The sequence below is a fragment of the Zonotrichia albicollis genome, chromosome 2 (genome assembly GCF_047830755.1).
Source record: "Zonotrichia albicollis isolate bZonAlb1 chromosome 2, bZonAlb1.hap1, whole genome shotgun sequence".
Classification (NCBI taxonomy): Eukaryota; Metazoa; Chordata; class Aves; order Passeriformes; family Passerellidae; genus Zonotrichia; species Zonotrichia albicollis.
Genome location: NC_133820.1, coordinates 57,678,555 through 57,699,149, shown reverse-complemented (window position 1 = coordinate 57,699,149; position 20,595 = coordinate 57,678,555). Strand labels below are relative to the sequence as shown.

The window sequence follows — 20,595 nt, the reverse complement described above, 5'->3', positions numbered from 1 at the left end:
GGAGCGCGGCTCTCGCGAGAGGCGGCGGCGGCGGGCGGGGCGCAGCGGCGCCAATGGGGCTCGCGCTGGCGGCAGTTTGAAGCCCCTCAGCGGCGCGCGCGGCCCGGCCCGGTTCGGTTTCGCTCGGGGCCGCCCCGGTCCCTCTTTCCCCGCGCTCCGCTTCCCCCGCCCGCAGCTATGGACGTGATTGGGGACTTCTTCGGCAAGCTGCGGGAGCTGGCCGTCACGGTGGAGAAGGAGGTGAAGCAGCTGGAGCGGGCCATGCGCCGGGAGGACGCCGGTAAGAGCAGCCCGCACGCTGAGGGGTTCCCAGCCGCTCCTCCTTGCGGGATTTGCGCTCCCGCCTGCCACTGCCCCCCCTGCTCCTCTGGGAGCGCCTGCCGTGGGCCCGGAGGTCAGACTGGGAATTGCTCGGCTGGGAATTGTTTGGGCTCCTCCTGGTCTCGTGGTCTCGCTGATCTCCTTTGTGGGTGTGTGGCTGCGTTTTTTCATCACGGAGAAAACCAGGAGGAATGGGATGAAATGGGAGCCATTGTTCTTGCTTCTCCTTCTTTTCGTGGATCGATATAGGAAAACGTTTGCCGGGCGTGTTCTCTGTCTCGACAGATAGCTCAGGCTTCTAACTGTGTTTATCTCTGTGCTATGTCTTGTCATGTAGCAGGTGCCCTCTTTGACACTATTTGCGTTAGCCTTGGTTTCAGTGAAAAAAAGCAATGTCTGCTGCGTTGTGTAAGTGAGCAATGCATCTGCCCACGTGCAAATACAATGGAAGAATTCCATTTTCTGCTGAGATTTGTTTTTCCACTGATCTCTATATCACTTTTTTTCCGATTTCATCCAACCTCTTTAGGGATAAAATTTTAATACAAGTAATTCTTGACAGCCCGGGGACCCACTTGCTCTATCAGTATCTGTTACATACAGTGTTAGCTTCAACATTAAGGTGAAAGCCTGGGCAGTTTCTCTGTGGAGTTTAACACGCTGTATAAAGAGCAGGTTTTTGCTGTGTGAAGTGCCTGACGGGAACTAGTTCTCTTTGGTTTTGTCTGTATTGACTCTCTCTAGGTTATGAGTCCAACATCTCTAACATTATAGAAGCACAGAATGGTTTGAGTTGGGATGAACCTTAAAGATCACCTAATTCTAGCCCCCTGCCATGGGCAGGGACACCTTCTACTAGACCAAGTTGCTCAGAGCCCCATCCAGCCTGAGCTTGGACACTTCCAGAGATGGGGCATCCACAGCTTCTCTGGGCAACCTGTTCCAGAGCATCATCGTTCTCATAGCAAAGAACTTCTCCTAATATCTAATCTAAATCTTCTTTCTCTTAGTTTGAATCCATTCCCCCTTGTCCTGTCACTACATGCCTTTGTAAAAAAAGTCCTTCTCTTTGTTGTGAGCTCCCTTCAGGTACTGTAAGGCTGCAATTAGCTCATCCTGAAGAAGCCTCTCTTTCAGGCTGAACAATCCCAATTCTCTCAGCCTTTCCTTGCAGGAGAGGAAAGGCTGAGGGATCCATCCCTCTGATCATGCCAGTGTCCCTCCTCTGTACCAACTCCAGCAGGTCCTCCCTGTGCTGGGTCCCAGAGCTGGTGCAGCCCTGCAGGTGGGCTCTGAGCAGAGCAGAGGGGCAGAATCCCCTCCCTGGCCCTGCTGCCCACCACTGGATGCAGCCCAGGCCACGTTTGGCTCTCTGGGCTGTGGGAGCACACTGACAGCTCATGGCCATTCACAGCTCAGTGTCAGTGAGTGCACATCGACAGCTCATCTGCTAGTGCAGGAAATTGCCATGTAGAATGTTACTTTCATGCTAAAACACTAAGGCACCTCTTTTACTTTCTAAACTCTTTTATGTGAACATTCATCTCAGACTATGAAGATGAATCTCCGCTCACAGTCCTGCATGACCTCCAAGGTGAAATCAAGACTCAGAAGGTAACAACTTGCTTCCTTCTTGAGAAATTACATGTGTGTGCATGTTCCATAAACTTATGGTTCTGTTTTTGTCATTAAGCCACAATTCAATTTTGTTAGTCAGTAGTTATAACCCTTATATTTACTCACTTACATCTAAGTCCCTGTAATGGCCATGAATATTGGGTAATGCCCAAAAACTTGTGAGTGACCCAAAGAAGGTTTAGCAATGTTTCTTAGTTTGCAGTCGCTGCTGTCACTCAGGTAAGCAGAGAACAAAGGTTACAAGGAAGTTGGAGCAGTGCCAAGGTATGAGGAGAATGATTCAGGAACAGCAGCTCCCAACAAATGAGAAGCTTGCTTGTTTTCCATGACCAGCCTTTAGAATAAAATCAATCTTCACAGAAGTTTCAGTACCTTCAGCCATTCAGGTAAACTTGTGAATAATGGTGTCTATTTCTTATACAGAAGTAGAAAAAATGGGTTATAGAAATGAGCAATATAGAAATAATTGAGTGATATAAAAGTAAGATTTACCCTCTGCTCTGCACTTATTCTTTATATATATGGAGTAAGAGTCCAGACTAATTGCTGTTACCTCATATTTTTCTGGAGTAAAAGCATATAATTCCTTGGCAAGGTTACCAGTAAGCAGTTATCACACTGTGAACTGTCATCACAGTTACTTTTATAAGATTCCATACACTTGGGCTCTATATATTCCTGGTGTTCTGTAGGTATATATACCTGATGGTTTTCAGGTATAGAAAAGACCTAAATTTTCTGCTCATCTTCATCTGAATTGCAGTTGAATACTTACTCCCAAAATGCTTCATGTGTACACTACCATGTGACGATTTGCAAACCAGTATTTCTTTGTTTCCCTCTCTGTCCCCAAAGCAAGATGTTAGCGCCAGTCTTGGTAAGATTTGCTCTGAAAAAAAAGCAGTTCATGAATTTATGAAGGCAAGTGAACTCTTGATGCAAAGAAATGCAGCAGATCTTGGAAAAATAAGAGAGCTGTTCCAGAAATATGGCTACAAACCACATGTCAAAGACTCTACAGGTAATGTTTCTTGTCAATACAGTATGTGAAGTATCATTTTTATAAAATGTTTCTCTTTAGCTATGTGTATATTTCTATTAATTAGGAAATCAAGTACACCCATGTTATTTGCTTTATAATAATAGCCAGATGGTAGATTTTGTTGTGATTGGTGCTGTGAGAATAAACCAAAACACAAACACTTGGAATTAGATCTTCTGGCATGCCTTTAGGTTAGCGTATGTCGGATTTTGGGGTTTTTTCAGTAATAATTATATTCAGAAAACATGTTAGCAAGCATGTTTTGATAACCCAGAGACTTTTGCTGCTTCAGCTTCTCATGCATGAGGAACTATTGTAGATGCACCTCAGCTGGTTTGTATTCACATGTGATGGTTTCATTACTTAAGTCACCCTAGAGAAAATCTTAAAGTGCCTGTTTCACAGCACAAATGGGACAAGAATGCTCAGGAATTAGGTGGCATGTGACAAGCAGTAGCACCTTGATCATTGGAGGGGAAGGAGGTCCTTAATCCAGTCAGCAAATGCACATAGAACCGTCTGAAAAATCCAGATGTGCCAAATGAGTTCAAGTACTACACCTGTCAACACTGCTCATACCCCTTTTGGTACCAAGGGCCCAATCAGGCTTCAGAAAGCTTTTGACATGGTCTGAACTTGCTCTGAGCATTATCCAGTCATTACACCAAACCAAACAAAATTATGGTTGTGAACCATATTGATGTCCAAGTTAAGCTCCTATAGCTGTTTTACACAGATAGGGCAGAAAGCTCTGATTTTTTTATAGTGCCTTTCTTCCTATACTCTTTGCCTTTAAAGAAATCTCCAATCAGAGCTGCAGGTTAAATTATTTTTCAAGTTGTATTTTTAAGCTAAGTGTATCTGAACAGATAATACCACTGCACACCAGAAGGTATATTACTTTAAATAGCCTCCCTCCCCCTGCCCACCTCTCAGAATCAATTAAGTTGGAAAAGACCTCTGAATCATCAAGTTCAACCTGTGGCTGAACACCACCAAGCCAAACAGACCACAGCCATGAATGCCATGTCCAGTCCTTCCTTAAACACCTCCAGGGACAGTGACTCCACCACCTCCCTGGGAAGTCATTCCAACGTCTAATTACCCTTTCTGTGAAAAAATTCTTGCTAATGTCCAACCTAAATCTTCCCTGCTGCAGCTTAAGACTGTGTCTTCTGGTCCCATCACTTGTTGCCTGGCAGAAGAGGCCCAGCCCCCACCTGGCTGCACCCTCCTGTCAGGCAGCTGCAGAGAGTGCTGAGGTCCCCCCTGAGCCTCCTTTTCTCCAGGCTGAGCACCCCCAGCTCCCTCAGCTGCCCCTCACAGCACTTGTGCTCCAGACCCTTCACCATATTCATTGTCCTTTACTTACTACATCATGCAGAAATTGACAGACATTTTGGGGTGTTTTGCTTTATCTAACTCCAAAAATGTACAAACGTAGTTAATATTAACGTATTTTTGCAGTGAACTATTATTACTGAAAAAGCTGTCCCCTTTCACAAATTTTTAGTTACTGCTTCATAACCTTTCCTCAATATTGTTTTTCTGAAGAATGAGCATTTTAGTACTGTATGCAGCCTTTGCTCTTTCCCCAAAAACCTTTTCATCTCCATGCAGGGAGTAAAATACATTTATGTAAAAATCTTTGAATTTCATTTTCCCTGAAAATAATATTTACCAATAGAGTGAAACTCAGTAAATGTGTGACTTATATTTATAGCTTAGCCATATGAGTGTAGCTTCAGGTTCAGTACTTTAAAGTGAAAGAAGGAATCTATTTTAAGTAAAAACAATTGAATACTGGGGAAGTGTCACAATTTCTGACATAATTTTTTTCTCATTTCTTTTCTTAAAAAGAAGAGGATGATGAAGCTAAGAGTGAATCAGCAATGTGTGCCCAGAATAAATCTGATGCAGAAAAAGCAGATGCTGTGCCTCAGCTCAGTGCTCCTGCAGAGGAGGCGGCGCTGCCCAAAGACGCGCTGCCCGTCCCGCAGCTCTCCGACTTCGGGCTCTCGCAGTACGCCTTCCCCCGGCCCTGGGGCGCCCTGAGGGCACAGCACAGCTCCAGTGCACGCCAGCCAAAGGCCCAGAGTGACACTCCACTGAGAGTGCCAACGCCTCAGGCCTTGCCCAAAACACCCAAATGTAAGCTGAAAATGGATGACTACGAGTGTGTGACACCGAAGCTTGAGCACTTTGGCATTAGTGAACATACCATGTGCATGAATGAAGATTATACCATGTCACTTATTCAGAAAACTTCTCAGGCTATCAAAAAGTAAGTTGCTGGAATTCAGATTATTTCTCTACTGAATCTTCTGTATTTTCTTCTTGCTGTACTAATTTCTTGCTCCTATTGTCCTTCTTTTGTCTTGAGGTGGGTGATTGTTATCTCTCAGCTGCTGGGTCCTGTGTCATTGAACTCCCTGCACATCTTTTCACGTACCCATTGCAGTGCCAGATGCTGACATGCAGTACATCTGCTGTGCTCCTTGCCTTGACTGCACCATAAGAATCTTCCGTGCACAATGCATTTACAAAGAGAAACATACAATGTGATCTGCTTTCCTTAACCAAAGGTTTGAGCCTGGGCTTTCTGCCATAGATACTACACAGCCACTGTAAAGGTTGCAGAAGCTTTATTAATATAAACAGAAAACAGTTTGTAAAGCATTCAGTAATTTTTTACAAGCACTGTATAGTCTTCAACATAAGCCCCACCTTAGAGTTTGTTTCTTTTGCTCCAGTCTTCTGTTGAAAAGATTTCTCTAGATTTTCACTTTTCTAATTATAAAGGAAAATAACTGCTGCAGTGAGGTCATGCACATAGTTAACAGATCATGTTTTTATAGTTAGTATTAGCAATATGTTCCATTTTAAATTTACCTAAATATTTGATATTTGGAGAAATTGTTTTTGAAAACAAGGATCATGTGCACAAAAACCACTTTAAAAGTTCTACTGGTTCTACTCATTGTAAAAACTAAAAATCATATCATTTCAACTACCTCTATGACTTAAAAGACAAAACTGACTTGAAAAGTTACTTTTTTATTTAACCCAAAGTTTTAGAGGTGTTCATCTAAGTAAAATATACAGCCTATACTGTTTATTGGGGTTGTGTTGTTGTTTTGCAGTTTAGACATTCTGTAGAGAAGATCTAAATCTGGTTATGATAGTTAAGATTACTTTTTAAACATTTAAAATAGCTTTCTTTAAAGACACAGATTTGTATGTAGGTTAGGTAAGTTTCCACTTTTTCCCTAGTATTCTCTTAACTGTATATGCCATTTTTTCACTAGAAAATCTTGGATATGAAAAAATAATTTTTAAAATTTCTGTCTCCAGTGTTATGGGATCGATATTAAATAGCTTGCCACTTTGAAATCACTAAATTTTATTTTAAAATAATTTTGGGATCTCTCCTTATAAATAGTTATGTAATTACTAAAATTATTTGAAAGCTCTATAGTATTTGATTAAGATAAACACTTTTATTTAAAATTAACAATTCAATTTAAAATCTTTTCCTGTTCACAAGACCCTTATTAGTTTAAAAGCAGAAAATATTTCCTCTTGTTTTATATAATTTCATAGTCAACAGCCAATTCAAAATAAAACCCCTAACACAGAATTGATCATCTGTGGCATCTGTTGTACCCTGGACATCTGGTTTAGGTTTGGTTTTTTCTTAATGCCTTAGACTGAAACCCTCAGTATATTTGATCATTTGTGGCTGGACTGAACATTTGCATACCACAAATTGCAATAGAATCACACATGAAAAAATCTGTAAAAAATTCATATTTGAGAAAACTGATTTTTTTACTTGCTTATTCATAAATGGGTACTAGAAAAGTGACTAGGTTGGCAATATTCCTTTAATTGTGACTTCTTCATAATACTTGAGAGCTAATTGGAGATTTGTTTTCAGGTTTGCTAAAAGAGGAGATGATAATGGAGGGAATTTGCCAGAAATGACCATCAAGGAAATCATGGTTACTCCTTCATCAAAATCAAGTAAGAGAGCAGAGAATGGTAAGTAAAAAATCTGTTAAATTAATATACATACGCATTTTTACAGAATGCATGTGCAAGTGTATTGTAAACACATTGGTTAACTTCAATTGTTTTTCTGGTTAAATATGTTTAATTCAAGGCAGGTCATTGTGTGAGTAATAATGTCCCAAAAATGTTGGTGGCTTCTATGGGAAAGTTTCTTACTTCCTGTTTTGCGGAGAAAAGAAGAAACCTCACAACTTGTAAAAGTTGTAAAGCCCGGTATGCTTTTATTACGACGCGCGCCGGACGCAAGACTCCCCAAAAGGGCATGCGTGCCCCTGGAGACTCCGAGTCCCCTTTTTATCCCCCCTTCCAAATGCATATGCATACAGTTTCAAATTAAGTTCATACATATTCATTCCACATGACATTTAGCACTAATTCTTCTTTATCGAAGGAATTCCTAAGTCGGGGGCAGATTGACCTCGTGGTTTTTCTGTTTTTCTTTCTCTGTCTCCTTGCTGTCTCTGGAACGCGGCCTCTCCTTCAGCTTTAGCTCCACAGACCCTTCACCTCTCCTAGACACTTTACCTAGTTCAGGATGGATATTCTGTCTCATTCCCCCCTTTCCTAGGAAATAAGTAAATTCTTTTACTTAAGGAAAATTTCCACGACAATAAGTGTCTTTTAGCGCTTTACCATGTACATTCGACAAAGAGGTTAGTACAGCTATTCGTTGTAGCATTCTCCAGTTCCAAATTAACAATGTAATAGATAATCCTAAGCTTATCCCAACTAATATTAGTAAAACTAGAATAGGGTGGCACAACTTATCAAAGATTCCATTTGCAGTTGGTGATCACCCAAAGATCACATCTCACCAGTGATTATCCGTATTTTATTCTTTGCAGAACTCTGGTTATTTCTTTTGTACCATGTTGGACAGTAATTAAGGTTTTCTTTCCACTTTCTCGGATTTCTTTCAAGACTTCTAACAGGTCTTGGTGCTTAATTAATTGTTTTACCAATGTAAGGTTCACCCCGATAGGGGTAGGTGGTAGTCTGTGATACATTGTGTAATTGGCTGTAATCAGCTGGTGGGATGTTACTGGTACCAAATATGAAAAATTACACCCAATAATCTTAACAAAATTACAAATACAAATACAGAGATTAGAATGGTTTCTACTAGACAGAATAACATCATTGCTATTAATTTGTACAGCAGCACAAGCAGTTCTCAAACATACACCCTTTTCCAGTATATACGAGCACAGTTTTCTGGTCAGTGACTGGATGAATTTCAAAGTGACAAATACTCTGTTCAGTGTCCAAACACATCCTGGGCATTAGCAGTATTGCTTTCACAAATGAATCCCATTTGTTCTCTAGTAATGCAGGATTCTAAGTTTACTACTTGCCACTTTTCATTCATCTTTTTGTGCCCACACTCTATGTTCTGAAGGATAGAGTGTTGTTTCTTCATGGTTTAATCTTAGGGCAATGATGGGATGGATAACATAAACAGTGGCATTACATATGGTAAGCACAAAGGCAGTGGCCACATTAGAAATAGGATCATAGGTGAAATTCACCATAATCCACCAGGATTAAAACTTCCTTTCAAAATCAATTGCATTATCTCATTCAATTTTCTGAATTTCAGCTGGAAAATTACTTTCACCCCTTTCTTATATGATCAAAGCTGCTGTTGCTTGTATCTATAACTGTGCTTGTATACAACTGAAAGCTAAAGACACATTATCTTGAACTATACTAAGTGCTTCTACTATCAATTTGTGGTCTTGGTCCCCGGCCTGTTCATTCTTCTTTACTTTGGCAGTACTTTTGAAATCTGTCACTGGCTAGTTCCTAATGCCAGTAGAGATTACTATAAAGGCTGCTTCAATTTTGTTAGGCTACCTGCTGCAGCAGCTAGTTTATTCATCAGTATTTCTGAATCAATTCTATTTAAAACTCCTAATCTTGTCCCTAATATGCCAGTTAGATGTTTGTTATGGGGAACAGGAACTGCTTTCTGTCCATGATCATCCCTCCCTGCCAGAGGGATGTGCTGGGCTCCTACTACAAATTCAGACATACTTCACAAGTGTATCTGACAGAGGTTTAGGTCATACTTGAGACAGATGTTTGTTCTGAAATGTAGAGACTTCAGGGAATCTAACTTCTCTCTCTCTCCCTCCAAAGCACCTGATTTCCCAGATGTGTGGCAAGCAGGAATGTCTCTCCTGGTCACCCACCTTGCCCTTAGCAAAGATTAAGCTGTGACTGTGTTCAGGGCAGAAGATAATGGAGGGGAAATCTTGAGAGAAGAGCCTAAATTCATTGCCTACAGGCTGTATCAGGGTGAAATTACACCAACTGTCTGATTCACTTAGGTTATCACAGACTTCCTGGTGTTCATATACACCAGGGGAGGTTCAGACACTAATTACATCTGGTCTCTCATAAGCCATCCTTTTGATGACTAAGCACTTTACTTTGATTTCTTCTCTTCAGATTCCTTGAAGTGTTCACAGCTCCTGTTCTTGCTATTCTTACTCCTCACATACTTGATTCTCGTGGATTACTACAGTAGATATGTTTAATATAAACCTTCTTTATCTCAGAAGGTTTTCCTATGGATCCAGTATACTGATTAAATGCCAGGGACCAAGGCCATTCAGTATTGCTTTGGGTGGAGGTACTCTCTAGTTCTAAAACTTCAGTTATAATTCCATACAAAACAATTCTGTACACTAAAGTATGAGCTACTCCCGACCGCAATATACTCATTTTGCCCGAATAAGTTTTAGTCTCAGTTCACTGTCTCCTGGTGTCACTCCTGAAGGGGCTTCTGGGCCTTCTTCACCCGAGAGTGATGGATCCAGCATTCTGCTCCTTGATTTTGATTGCAGTGAAGGTGGTGAGAGGTACTTGCAGTGGTCTAGTGGTCTCTCCCACTGTGGTTCCGAAGTCTTCTCTGTAAGAGACTTAACATATACATCAACCCCAGGCTATCCAACTCCCTGCTCCGAGTTCCAGCCACAAGTTTCTCAATTACTCTGAGCTGTTTGCTTAATGCCACCATGTAAGTGGACATTCTGGACATTCCCCTTGTATTCTATTGTCTTCTATAAGGCATTCCAAAAGGATTCAGCATTCCTTTAGCTCAAAAGGTTTAGTTTGAATTTGCAATAGTGCTAGTGGAAGAGCTTCTTGCCCCAGTCTTATGATTTGCTGCTTAATCAAATGATTCATTCTCTCCCCCTGGCCGCTTGATTGGGGGCGGTATGGGGTGTGAAGTTCTTAATCTATGCCCAGATGGCTACTAATCTGTTGCACTATTTTGGAAATGAAAGGTGATTCTTTATCTGAGGATATTGTGGCTGGAACTCTGAAGCGTGGTATTATCTCTTGTAAAAATGATCTGGTCACCTCTTGAGCTTTGACAGTTCTGTGGGGAATGTTTCTGGCCACCCTGAAAATGTATCTATTAATACCAGTAAATACTGATACCCCCCTTTCCTTGGGAGTTCTGAAAAGTTGATTTGCCACTGCTATACACGCCCATGGCCTCTCCCAGTCTGACCAAGTTTTGGCCCGGGGGTATTTTGAGGTTAGTCTGGAGGCAAGGATCATATTATAAGCTCACCTGAGTGATAGTGGCATATAGATTCCTGACAATGATACAACAGTCCTTTCAATCAGATGTGTGTGTTCTAGAAAGCCTGTGGGAATTACTACTCCAAAGTCAACACTTCATTCCAGTGCACTCTGTATCACTCGCAGCCTCGGTCATTTTGAGAAAGGAGCCACACTCTATAAAAGGCTTTAAGTAATTAGGCCCTAGTGTGTTTTCTGGTGCCCTTCCTTCACTAGTAACCACGAAAATGGGAGGGGATTACTAGCTCTCTTTCAATGGTAGCCCACCCCTTGCAGTTGTACGTCTCTTTTGATTAGTATTATTGTATTATGGCTTACCTTCGAGGAAAATCTGTACCTCACCCTTTGCTGCTTTCTTTGCCTCTCCATCCGCCAGCTCATTTCTTTCCTCCAATTTTAAGCTCACTCTCTGGTGTGCCTTAATATGCCTTTTCAGGTAACTGAACTGCTTCCAGCAGCTGGATTGTCTCTTCTTTCCCTGTGAGGTCAGCAGTCCCCTCTCCTTCCAGATGGCTCCATGTGCATGCACAACTCTGAATGCCTTTTGCTGTTTCTAAGGCATGGGTCCATGCATTTATCTCAGCATTCTGTGCAGAGGTACCTGTTGGTAAGTGTCCAGACTCTATTACCTCTCTGCAGGTAATCACTGTGAACTTTGCAATGTCGCTTTCTTGTCAGTGAACCAGGTCTCTGCATCGTCCGGAGGAGTGTCCTTTAAGTCTGGGCGGCTGGAGTAGGTAGCTTCAGTGGTCTCTGGGCAATCATGGTGTACTGCTTCTCCTTGATTCCACTGAGAAAAGAAGCTGGGTTGACAATATTAGTCACCACTATCTCTCCATCATCTTGCTCTACCATGATGGCCTGGTATTTCAGAAACCTCTCTGGTGAAAAGCCAGTGGCCACCCTTTACTTCCAGTACTACAGACACTGTGTGGGACACTAGCACAGTCATTTTTGTCCCAGGATAAACTTGTGTGCCTCTTGAATGTTCAGCACAACTGCTGCTACAGCTCTGAGGCAACCTGGCCATCCTTTGGCTGTTGCATCTAGTTGCTTAGAGAGTAAGCAACTGCCCTCTGGTATGGACTCAAGTCTTGAGCCAATATTCTCAGAGCAATTCCTTGCATGGAAAAATAGAAAGAATGCTTTACTTACATCTGGAAGTTTCAAAGCTGGAGCTGACATGAGGGGACTCTCTAGCTGGCGAAAGGCCCGTGTGGTGTCTCTTGTCCACTGGAGATCTCAGTTCCCATTGGCAATAAGAGCATAGAGGGGTCTGGAGATTACCTTCTGTTTCACTACCTTCTTTGAGACTCTGCATCCTTGGAGTCCTAGGAAATTCAAAAGGCTTACCGTCCAGGCTTCTCTCGCTTCCCTCGTCTGAGTGGCTACTAGAAGATCGTCCAAGTACTGCAACAGCCTCCTTTCCTCTTGTGGAGCTTCCTGGGACTCTGGGTCTTTGCAAGCTGTTCTCCACTCGGAGTGGAGAATTTTGAAGCCTCCAGGCACATGGACTATGTGAGCTTGTGTTTGAATGCAAAAATGTTCTGGCTGGCTTCGTGGATAGGGAGGCAAAAGAAGGCATCTCTTAGGCCTAAAACAGTGAACCAGGTTAGCTCAGGTGTTAAACAAGGTTAGTAAGGTCTATGGATTTGCTACCACAGGGTACAAATTCTGTGTTATCTTATTGACAGCCCTTAATCCAGTACTACCAGTTATTGGACTGATTCCTTCCTTACCTTCCTTTTGAGGGTACTACTCAGTTCTCACTGGTTGTGTTCTTTCATTAAGCTTGATGGGGGAGCATCCCATGGGGGAGCATCTTTCACTCTCCCTGGTGCAGCAGAGGCCCATACCCTTGAAAACACTTATTTACTTATTCTAATATCTCCTTACTAATGTCTTTCTTAATTTCAGTGTCTGTTAATATTAAGCCTAACATCTTTATATTATTTGCCTCCAGAGCAACCCTTCTCATTTGAGAATGTTTAGCAAATTGAGCGAATTGTACAAAATCTTTTAGGTACACCTAGTACACATGTTACTTGAAAGGTTTGCAAAACTATGCCTTTTCAGACTGGCCAGTTGTTCATTCCCCACACTACAACATAAACATTCTCCACAGGTACTAAAGCTTTATTTAAAACTGAACACATAACCCTTGTGCTGACAAAAATTCTTCCCTTTTGGGAAGGTTACCTTTACCCCTCCTCCCTTACCTTGGGAGGAAGCCTTTACAAATCATATGTACTCATTTTGCGAACTGTGATTGCTTCGCATTTCAGCGTGATAATCCTTGCCTGATTTCATACGTTGCTATCTTATGCTGCATGCTGAACAACATGTTTGATTTGCTTGCTTTCTCTTTGCCTTGTTTTCCTTTTCAAGGGCCAAGACCAGAGAGCGGTCTGATCTCACAGTCTCTTTGTCATTCTGGGTGATTTCTTAAAACAAAAGACATTTCAGCATACAAAAACTATCCCATTTATCTTCCTATTATAAAACAGTACTAACAGCAATGAAGCACTATAAATCTTTTTATTTTCTGAGCTGCTCTTACTGGCAACCTCCTCCCAATGAGCCCCTCCCAAAAGGGGCTAATTTAGGAACCTGTTTGCTCTGGTCAGTTCTTATTATTTATTTCTCCTTGCCCTATCTCGCTTCCATTTGGACCTTTTTACAGACCTTCACAGTAGTTTCTCAGTTTTCCTCCTATACACATAGCTCCAGGTGGCAGGTATCAGATGTGATTCCCACACACAAGCTCTAAGACCTTAGGTTCTGAATCCGCTTGACCAGAAACCTTTAATTTACACTCGGGGCGTGTACCCTGACACTTATTGGAACAGCAAAACAGCAATACCAGTGTTTCTCATAAACACCGCACTGCAATAATACCTGCACATCCAGCTTTTGCCCACAGGCCATTCCCGTGTTCCCTGGGGAGACAGGGCAGCCAGAGCTGTCCCTGTGCCCAGGGCGCAGCCACTGTCACCTCACACAGCCTGCTAGCCTCTTGATGTACCAAAGGCTCCCGGAAATTGCTCACAAAGGCAGGCTATTCGGTTTGTTACAGAGAACCTTAAATCCCTACAGCAGATTGTTTCCAGTAAAGACTTACTGCAGTACCAACTGAAGTCTCATAAATCTCATAAGTCTCATTAACTAATTCATCTCATTCACCTCTTCTATATAAACTCTGTTTTACAAAATATCAGTCTTTTCTAGTTCTCTTCTTGCACAATCTAATTAAGCACTGTGTCTACTTACACACGCACTCACTCCCCCCCCCCTTATCTCAAATTCACTAGAGCCATGGCTTGAATTACCATGAGGGGGAGAATTCTTGGAATTCCTTTAACTCACTTTATCGAAGTTAAACATAAATCACCGTACTATAGTTCTCCTATGTAAAATGCTACTCTTGTTGCAACAAAATCTTAAAATCTCCACAAACACCACTATACAATCTGAGAATCAAATTACCACAATGCAGCGGAAAAAAAATCACCACACAAAATCACTGGGAAAGGGCTTATTTCGCAAAGTGCTCACTTTTCTCAACACAACACAGCACACCATAATTCGGCATTTACTCAAATCAATTTTCCTGGACACAATCAAAATAACAGCGCACAGTCTAGAGATCAAGTCCAAACATCCAAGGCAAAGGAACTCTCTGAGCTCATACTCACGGTTAAAATGTACCAAATCTACACAAATCACTACATTCAAACACGATAAATACCATCACTGACATTCCTCCACTCGCTTCTCCGCGGGCACTTCTCTCCTTGCCCCCGCAGCCTGCTGCAGCCGGCGCCTCTGGCCTCACTCGGCTGCTTCAAACACGGGGAGTACTGACCCATCCCCGCACTGTAGGGCACTGTAGATTTACTCTCTTTTAAACACCATACACATATCACCTGCACGATCACAAACACAGTGCACTGGCCACACACATTAACCATACAGCAACACAGTGTCCGGATATTACACACACACAAACAAAACACACGGGCTCACCCGTTCTGCTCCATCAGAACTATGAATCCTCAATACACACATACACGGGTTCACCCGGCTTACCCCCAAAGCCGCTAGCGGTCTGCTCCATCAGAACGACGAACCCGGCCTCTAATACAGCTGCTCTATCAGCTGAACCCCGTCTCTAATACAGCTGCTCTATCAGCTGAACCCCGTTTCTAATACAGCTGCTCTATCAGCTGAACCCCATCTCTAATACAGCTGCTCTATCAGCTGAACCCATGAACCCAGACGTCTCTGGGTGGTTTACTCCCTTTCTCTCCTTCCTCCCCCCCCCGGGGCCCCATACATACCGTATTCTCCTCCGCAGGCCAGCGGGTCGTTGTCTGTCCTCGCAGGTGGCAAGTTGAGACAAGCGGAGCCCCACCAGGAAAAAATCCTGGGGCGCGCCTTGGAGGTCCGTCTATCCCCCCTGCCCCCGCGGGGACAGAGAACTCCTGCCTTGGCTCGCCAAAATGTTTTGCGGAGAAAAGAAGAAACCTCACAACTTGTAAAAGTTGTAAAGCCCGGTATGCTTTTATTACGACGCGCGCCGGACGCAAGACTCCCCAAAAGGGCATGCGTGCCCCTGGAGACTCCGAGTCCCCTTTTTATCCCCCCTTCCAAATGCATATGCATACAGTTTCAAATTAAGTTCATACATATTCATTCCACATGACATTTAGCACTAATTCTTCTTTATCGAAGGAATTCCTAAGTCGGGGGCAGATTGACCTCGTGGTTTTTCTGTTTTTCTTTCTCTGTCTCCTTGCTGTCTCTGGAACGCGGCCTCTCCTTCAGCTTTAGCTCCACAGACCCTTCACCTCTCCTAGACACTTTACCTAGTTCAGGATGGATATTCTGTCTCACTTCCTATAAATTGTTTCTCATTCTTGTACTCCTATCCAATTAGAACTACGCAGAGGAATTTATAATTTTGTAACTGCAGCTTATCCATGTTTGAAATAAAAATACTATTTTGCCAACTTAGCTTTTTTTTTCCTGAGAATACCTATTGGATCTGTTTAAAGACAGGAAAGAAAGGGGCTAGCAAGACAGTAATTTAAGACTGTCAAAATTAATGCTAAGACTTCTTTGAGAGGAGAAATAGGTAATTTTAAAAATCTTGAGACCAACATGGTGACAATTGGGTAAATGAGAAGGTAAAGCAATGCTGATTTAAGTTGGCCTTTTTCAGTTATATTCTGTAGTAAGACTAGAATTACTACTTTGCATTACCTGCCTTTAAGGAATACTGTAATTTGGATGAATCAAGCAAAATATCAACTAAAAGGATACACATGTTTTATGTTTTAGAAAATGAAACTGGAACTGGTAGTAATTATATATATGTATGTGTGTGTGTGTACGTAAAATTTTTAATTTTATTTCGCTCACCTTGATAGCAGCAGCTGACTGGATGTCTACTCCTATGGTATTTGTGTTCTGTACTCCTGATGTGAAGGACTCTTCCAAAACAAATAATACAGTATTATCAAGCTCACCAGAGACCAAGGAACTGCCTCTTCCCAGTCATGCAGCAACACCACAGTGTCCAGATTTTCAAACAAGATGGCTAAAAGCAGAAGCTAAGGTAGTAAATACCAGTTAGGTACATTTTCACACACTTTGCCATAAGCAGATTTTAAAATGTCAGTTTGGGATTCTTTTCCAATACTATTTTTTCTTATGTCACTATAAAAGTTCTTTCTAATAGTAATTATGTAAGAACATTTACCAAATACTTTACCTAACAAAAGTAAATTAACTGAAGGTGTTGAATACTTCTTCTGCAGCAGCAGGTAACACCAGGGACAAAGCTTGAGTCAGTGACAAAGAATGATGCAAAAGATGCACCATACAAAGAAGAAAGAACTCCTTTTGCTGCAAGCTCTCATGAGTACCTTAAACATACTGAGGACCCTTCCCCTCCCAAACTGGAACACTATGACCATTTACTCAATACTCCTCCGCCTCCAGAAATAACAAGGATACCAGATAATGTTCTAAAGGTTAGCTAATACGCTTTTTTTCCCTAACAAATTTTAATATCAAGATACTAGAATTAAAAGAGCCTAGTTCTATCTATAGATAGAACTAGTTCATCTGGTTTGAGTTCTTAGGTAATTCTTTTTATTCCTGTTTAATGTTTCCTATAGATGCTTTCCCAATATAATCATAAGGGAGACTCTTCTAAAGCCAAGGAAATGGAGATCAAGGCAGGAAATACTACAAGATATGAAAGTGGTTCCAGGGATTACAGCAACAAAGAGAACAGGTATGATTACACTTCACAAATTTGGTTAAGTAATTTAATTTGTAGGAGGTACAAAGAGGCACTAATGCACTTAGAAATTCACATAGTTGCTTGTTATTTGACTATCAAAACAGCTCTTGTTTCTCTGACTAAATAACTGGGGTATTGGCATGGTATATAACTGCCAATATTATATTGGCAGTTATTATATTAATATTACTTAATTATTCATATTAGATAAATATTATAGCTGGTGGTGTGTTTGGATCCTCCCAAATAAAAAAAAAAAGGCAGATTTTTACTGTAGGTTTATCTGTAGGAATACTTTGCTTTGTGGCAACAAAAGTTTACCCAGTGAATTCTTTCTGGGTAAACTTAGGCAATAAAACAAAAGAATTTGGTGAAAAGTATCTAAGTAAGAATTGATTTCAAACTTGTTTCGGTAAAGGCAAAATACTTGAAATGAAAAGCTACAATATGTATGAGTAATCTTAGAACAACTGAGTTGCAGTTTTATAAAGAACACCATCAGTTTGAATATAAGGAAGTTTTTATCACAACTTTATCAAAGCGTACATGTTCCTGATTCAATGTAATATAATGCTTGTTGATTATCTGTTAAAATTAGAGTCTGTAAAGATTATTTAAATAGGAGGTACAAGGCACATGTAAGGAACAACAACCCAGAGTGACACTGATAGAAGTTGATATCTTACTATACTTGGGAGTTGGAATCAATCTGAGTAATCTCACTTTAGATGACCCTTCATTTTTTGTTGTCAAGACAAAAAAGACACGTTTTCAATATTTCTGTCTTCTGCTAATTCAAAATATGATTTAAATAAGCTCATGAACATGTCTGGGTATATTTTTAGAGGATATCGTGGAGTTTTCAAGACAAACATCTGAAATGAAACTGAAGACCATGTTGAAACTTTCACATTCATGGATCTTATCACCAAATCATAACATGTTCAAAAAGCAAAAGGAAACACTGGTGGGAAGAAAGAGCCATACCAAGAACCGGCTTTTTTAATGGAGAACAATTCTTTATCCATGATGTGGATGTACTTGTTTGAACTAACAGCTTGTGCTTAATACTCTATTGACATTATTGGCAAAATGAGGGGTTGTAAATATATTGCACTTCAAAGAGGAATGGAGATCCATGTACAAGGTGGTGCTTCAGTTGTTTGTTGTGTAGGATTGCATTTTCAGTAGGCTGTAGAGTGCAGTTAGATTGTAATAAAAGGAAAGTCCAGTATATTGCTTTCAAAAGTGGATATCTCTGGATATCACTGTTCCAGTGACTCTGCATCCTTTCAGGGCTGAAGTCTGGTGCTTCAACAGTATTTGATATCTTCAACAGAAACAAGTAAATTTGTTTTGTATTGGAAGAGTAATTCCTGCTTTACTGTTTAAAGCAGTTCTGTGCTTTTAATCCTTTCTGCAGTGCTAGGATGTATCTGACACATCCCTGCACCAGACTGACTGTTACCACTCTGGCAGACAGGCATTTCCCATGCAGCTTCTTTCTTTGTGCATCAACATAGTATCAGGTGCTATGCATCTGGTTTCTTTGTAGCCCTGGAAGGTGACTCCGGCTCTACTGTGAATCCTTTGAAATGTGCAATTGTTACTTGTTATGTGTACCTTCAGCTGCTTGGAAGAATTTGGTGGCAGGCCTGTAGGCGATTGCCTCCTCTCCTGCTGCTGCCATGTGTATTCTCTTCAGTGCTGGTGTCATTTCTAAATGTGCACATCTAACCCAGCTGACCAAGCTGAAGTTCTCAGAGCTGTTTGGAACTCTTTTGGTAGTCATAGGAATTAGGATTTTTTTTCTACCAGCACTTTTATTGTTTTCCACCAGAAACCCAGCTCCATATCCTTATTTGGAGCCAGTTTGCTGTTTCCAGTGTCAGCTGTTCCTCTAAGTGACTCCAGGACTGTTCTTACTATTTGTCTTCCATTTGATGACTGAAATTCTGTCATTTATGTGAGGGCAAACATGCAACACATGAGAAGGGAGAGACTATCACAGGAGATGGGGATAAGTGGATGTTTTTCTGAACTCAGCTCCACATTTTTTTTAAGTCTTCAAGATATGCAAACGTCTAGAGAAGCCCACAAGTATTTCTTTATTTGTTTAGATTTGTCCTGGTTAAAACTTAACAAGTAAAGGTGCCTTTTCCTTGCTATTACAGTCATTTTCCAGGATAAGTGTACATCAAATTAATGGGAGACAGTGATTTTCTACTAGTTCTAACCTGAGCACCCTGTCATTGAAAATGCTAGTTTCTGTTTAAAATTATGTATATATTAATGTGTCGGTCTGTGAGCTTAATTAACACTTTTGGATACTAAATAAATCTGTCTCAAATGCTTGGTGTCTGCTGTAAGAACACTTATTTATTCTACCCATCCTCCTCCAAGAGTGACGGCCACACCTGCTTCCAGCTTTTTCATAGATTAAAAACCAGTGGGGTAAATGCTGGTCCTGGAATTTCATGGCTTTGGAAAGGTACAAAGTATTCTTGCTGCAGAGCAAGTGGGTTTCAACCAGACAGATTTACCAGCACTAAAGAGGAGGGATTTCACAGCCTGCAGTCTCTTTCTTGCCCTGCAGCAAGCCAGATAGCCTTTTAACATGAAATGGAACAAGCAGCTCTACTACAGACCTTGCTGTATTCCCCCTGCCTTCACCTAATGAAATTCACAAAAGGGTTTAGAGAAGTCTTTTCCCTAAACTTGAGAACAACTCAGCACTCCACTGTGCTTTCCTTTCCTCCGCTAGGGAAGTGTGGAGCTGTACCCTGCAGTGCTGGGTTTCTCACTGCAAGGCACTTGGATAATTTTGCTTGCCTATTAAAATTTTCTGCTACACATTATTAACTAATAATTATCTTCAATATAACAATTGAAGTCTTAGAGTCTTCTGGTCTACTCAAGCTGTTGTGACATGATACAGGGATGAGACTTTTTGGAATCAAGAAATGAAGTTGTATGCATCAGTTTTGTATTTCTTGCCTTCAGTATTACTCCAATACATGTAATATTGTTTGTATTTGTATTCTTTTTTATAGGCAAAGCATAGCTCTGAGATAGATAAAATCATGGCAGCAAAACAAAAACTAATTTTAGTTTTTTGTACTTCACCTTTGAAACTCTTTTAGGTTTCAGGATGTCCTAAACAGTAGTTTGAGTAATGGGAAATGACAGCAGTGAAAGTGTAAGCACTGGAACAGGCTGTTTAGAGAGGCAGTGGAGTCTCCTCCTGTGGAAACAGTGAAAACCCACCTGGATGCAATCCTGCTGTAGCATGGGGGGTGGGACAGGTGGGTGTGTGGCTGCCTGATATACTGGAACAACCACGGATGCAGCCATGGGGCTGGAGGAGGGTAAAACTGCTCTTAGGCCAGTGTTGCTGCTGGAGAAAGGCTCATCCAGCTGCACTGTGAAGTAAACAACCTGTCAAAGTGGGAATGAGGCAAAATAAATTTTACAAGTTGGTTTGTTGTGGGGTGAATATCTTTACCAGCATTGGCCTGTAAGGTTGGATAAACAGTAGCTATGTAAGTAGCAAACAGAGTGGGTCTGTGAGAGACAGCCATCACCTGAAACAAGCAAAGTTGCCAGA

General features: G+C 41.4%; 1 protein-coding gene across 4 annotated transcripts; it reads left to right on the top strand.

Moving 5' to 3' along the window:
• The first annotated feature begins 25 nt into the window (after window positions 1-25).
• SKA3 (spindle and kinetochore associated complex subunit 3) lies at window positions 26-19,853 on the top strand. Of its 4 annotated transcripts, XM_074535237.1 has the most exons (9): window positions 26-280; window positions 1,871-1,935; window positions 2,815-2,980; window positions 4,862-5,285; window positions 6,942-7,045; window positions 16,108-16,295; window positions 16,498-16,713; window positions 16,861-16,979; window positions 17,834-19,841. In XM_074535237.1, the coding sequence occupies exons 1-9, from the start codon at window positions 178-180 to the stop codon at window positions 17,865-17,867; spliced, it is 1,419 nt and encodes a 472-aa protein (XP_074391338.1). In that variant the 5' UTR covers window positions 26-177; the 3' UTR covers window positions 17,868-19,841. The 4 variants fall into 4 exon arrangements, with proteins under 4 accessions (XP_074391338.1, XP_074391337.1, XP_074391336.1 ...); XM_074535236.1 differs by having other exon boundaries at window positions 16,501-16,713; window positions 16,861-19,853; XM_074535235.1 differs by having other exon boundaries at window positions 16,111-16,295; window positions 16,861-19,852.
• The last annotated feature ends 742 nt before the right edge of the window (window positions 19,854-20,595 follow it).

Coding starts and splice junctions, on each gene's coding strand:
- SKA3 (XM_074535234.1), top strand. CDS start 178: ATGGACGTGATTGGGGACTTCTTCGGCAAGCTGCGGGAGCTGGCCGTC. Junction 281..1,870: donor CATGCGCCGGGAGGACGCCG/GTAAGAGCAGCC, acceptor CATTCATCTCAG/ACTATGAAGATGAATCTCCG. Junction 7,046..16,107: donor AAGTAAGAGAGCAGAGAATG/GTAAGTAAAAAA, acceptor TCACCTTGATAG/CAGCAGCTGACTGGATGTCT.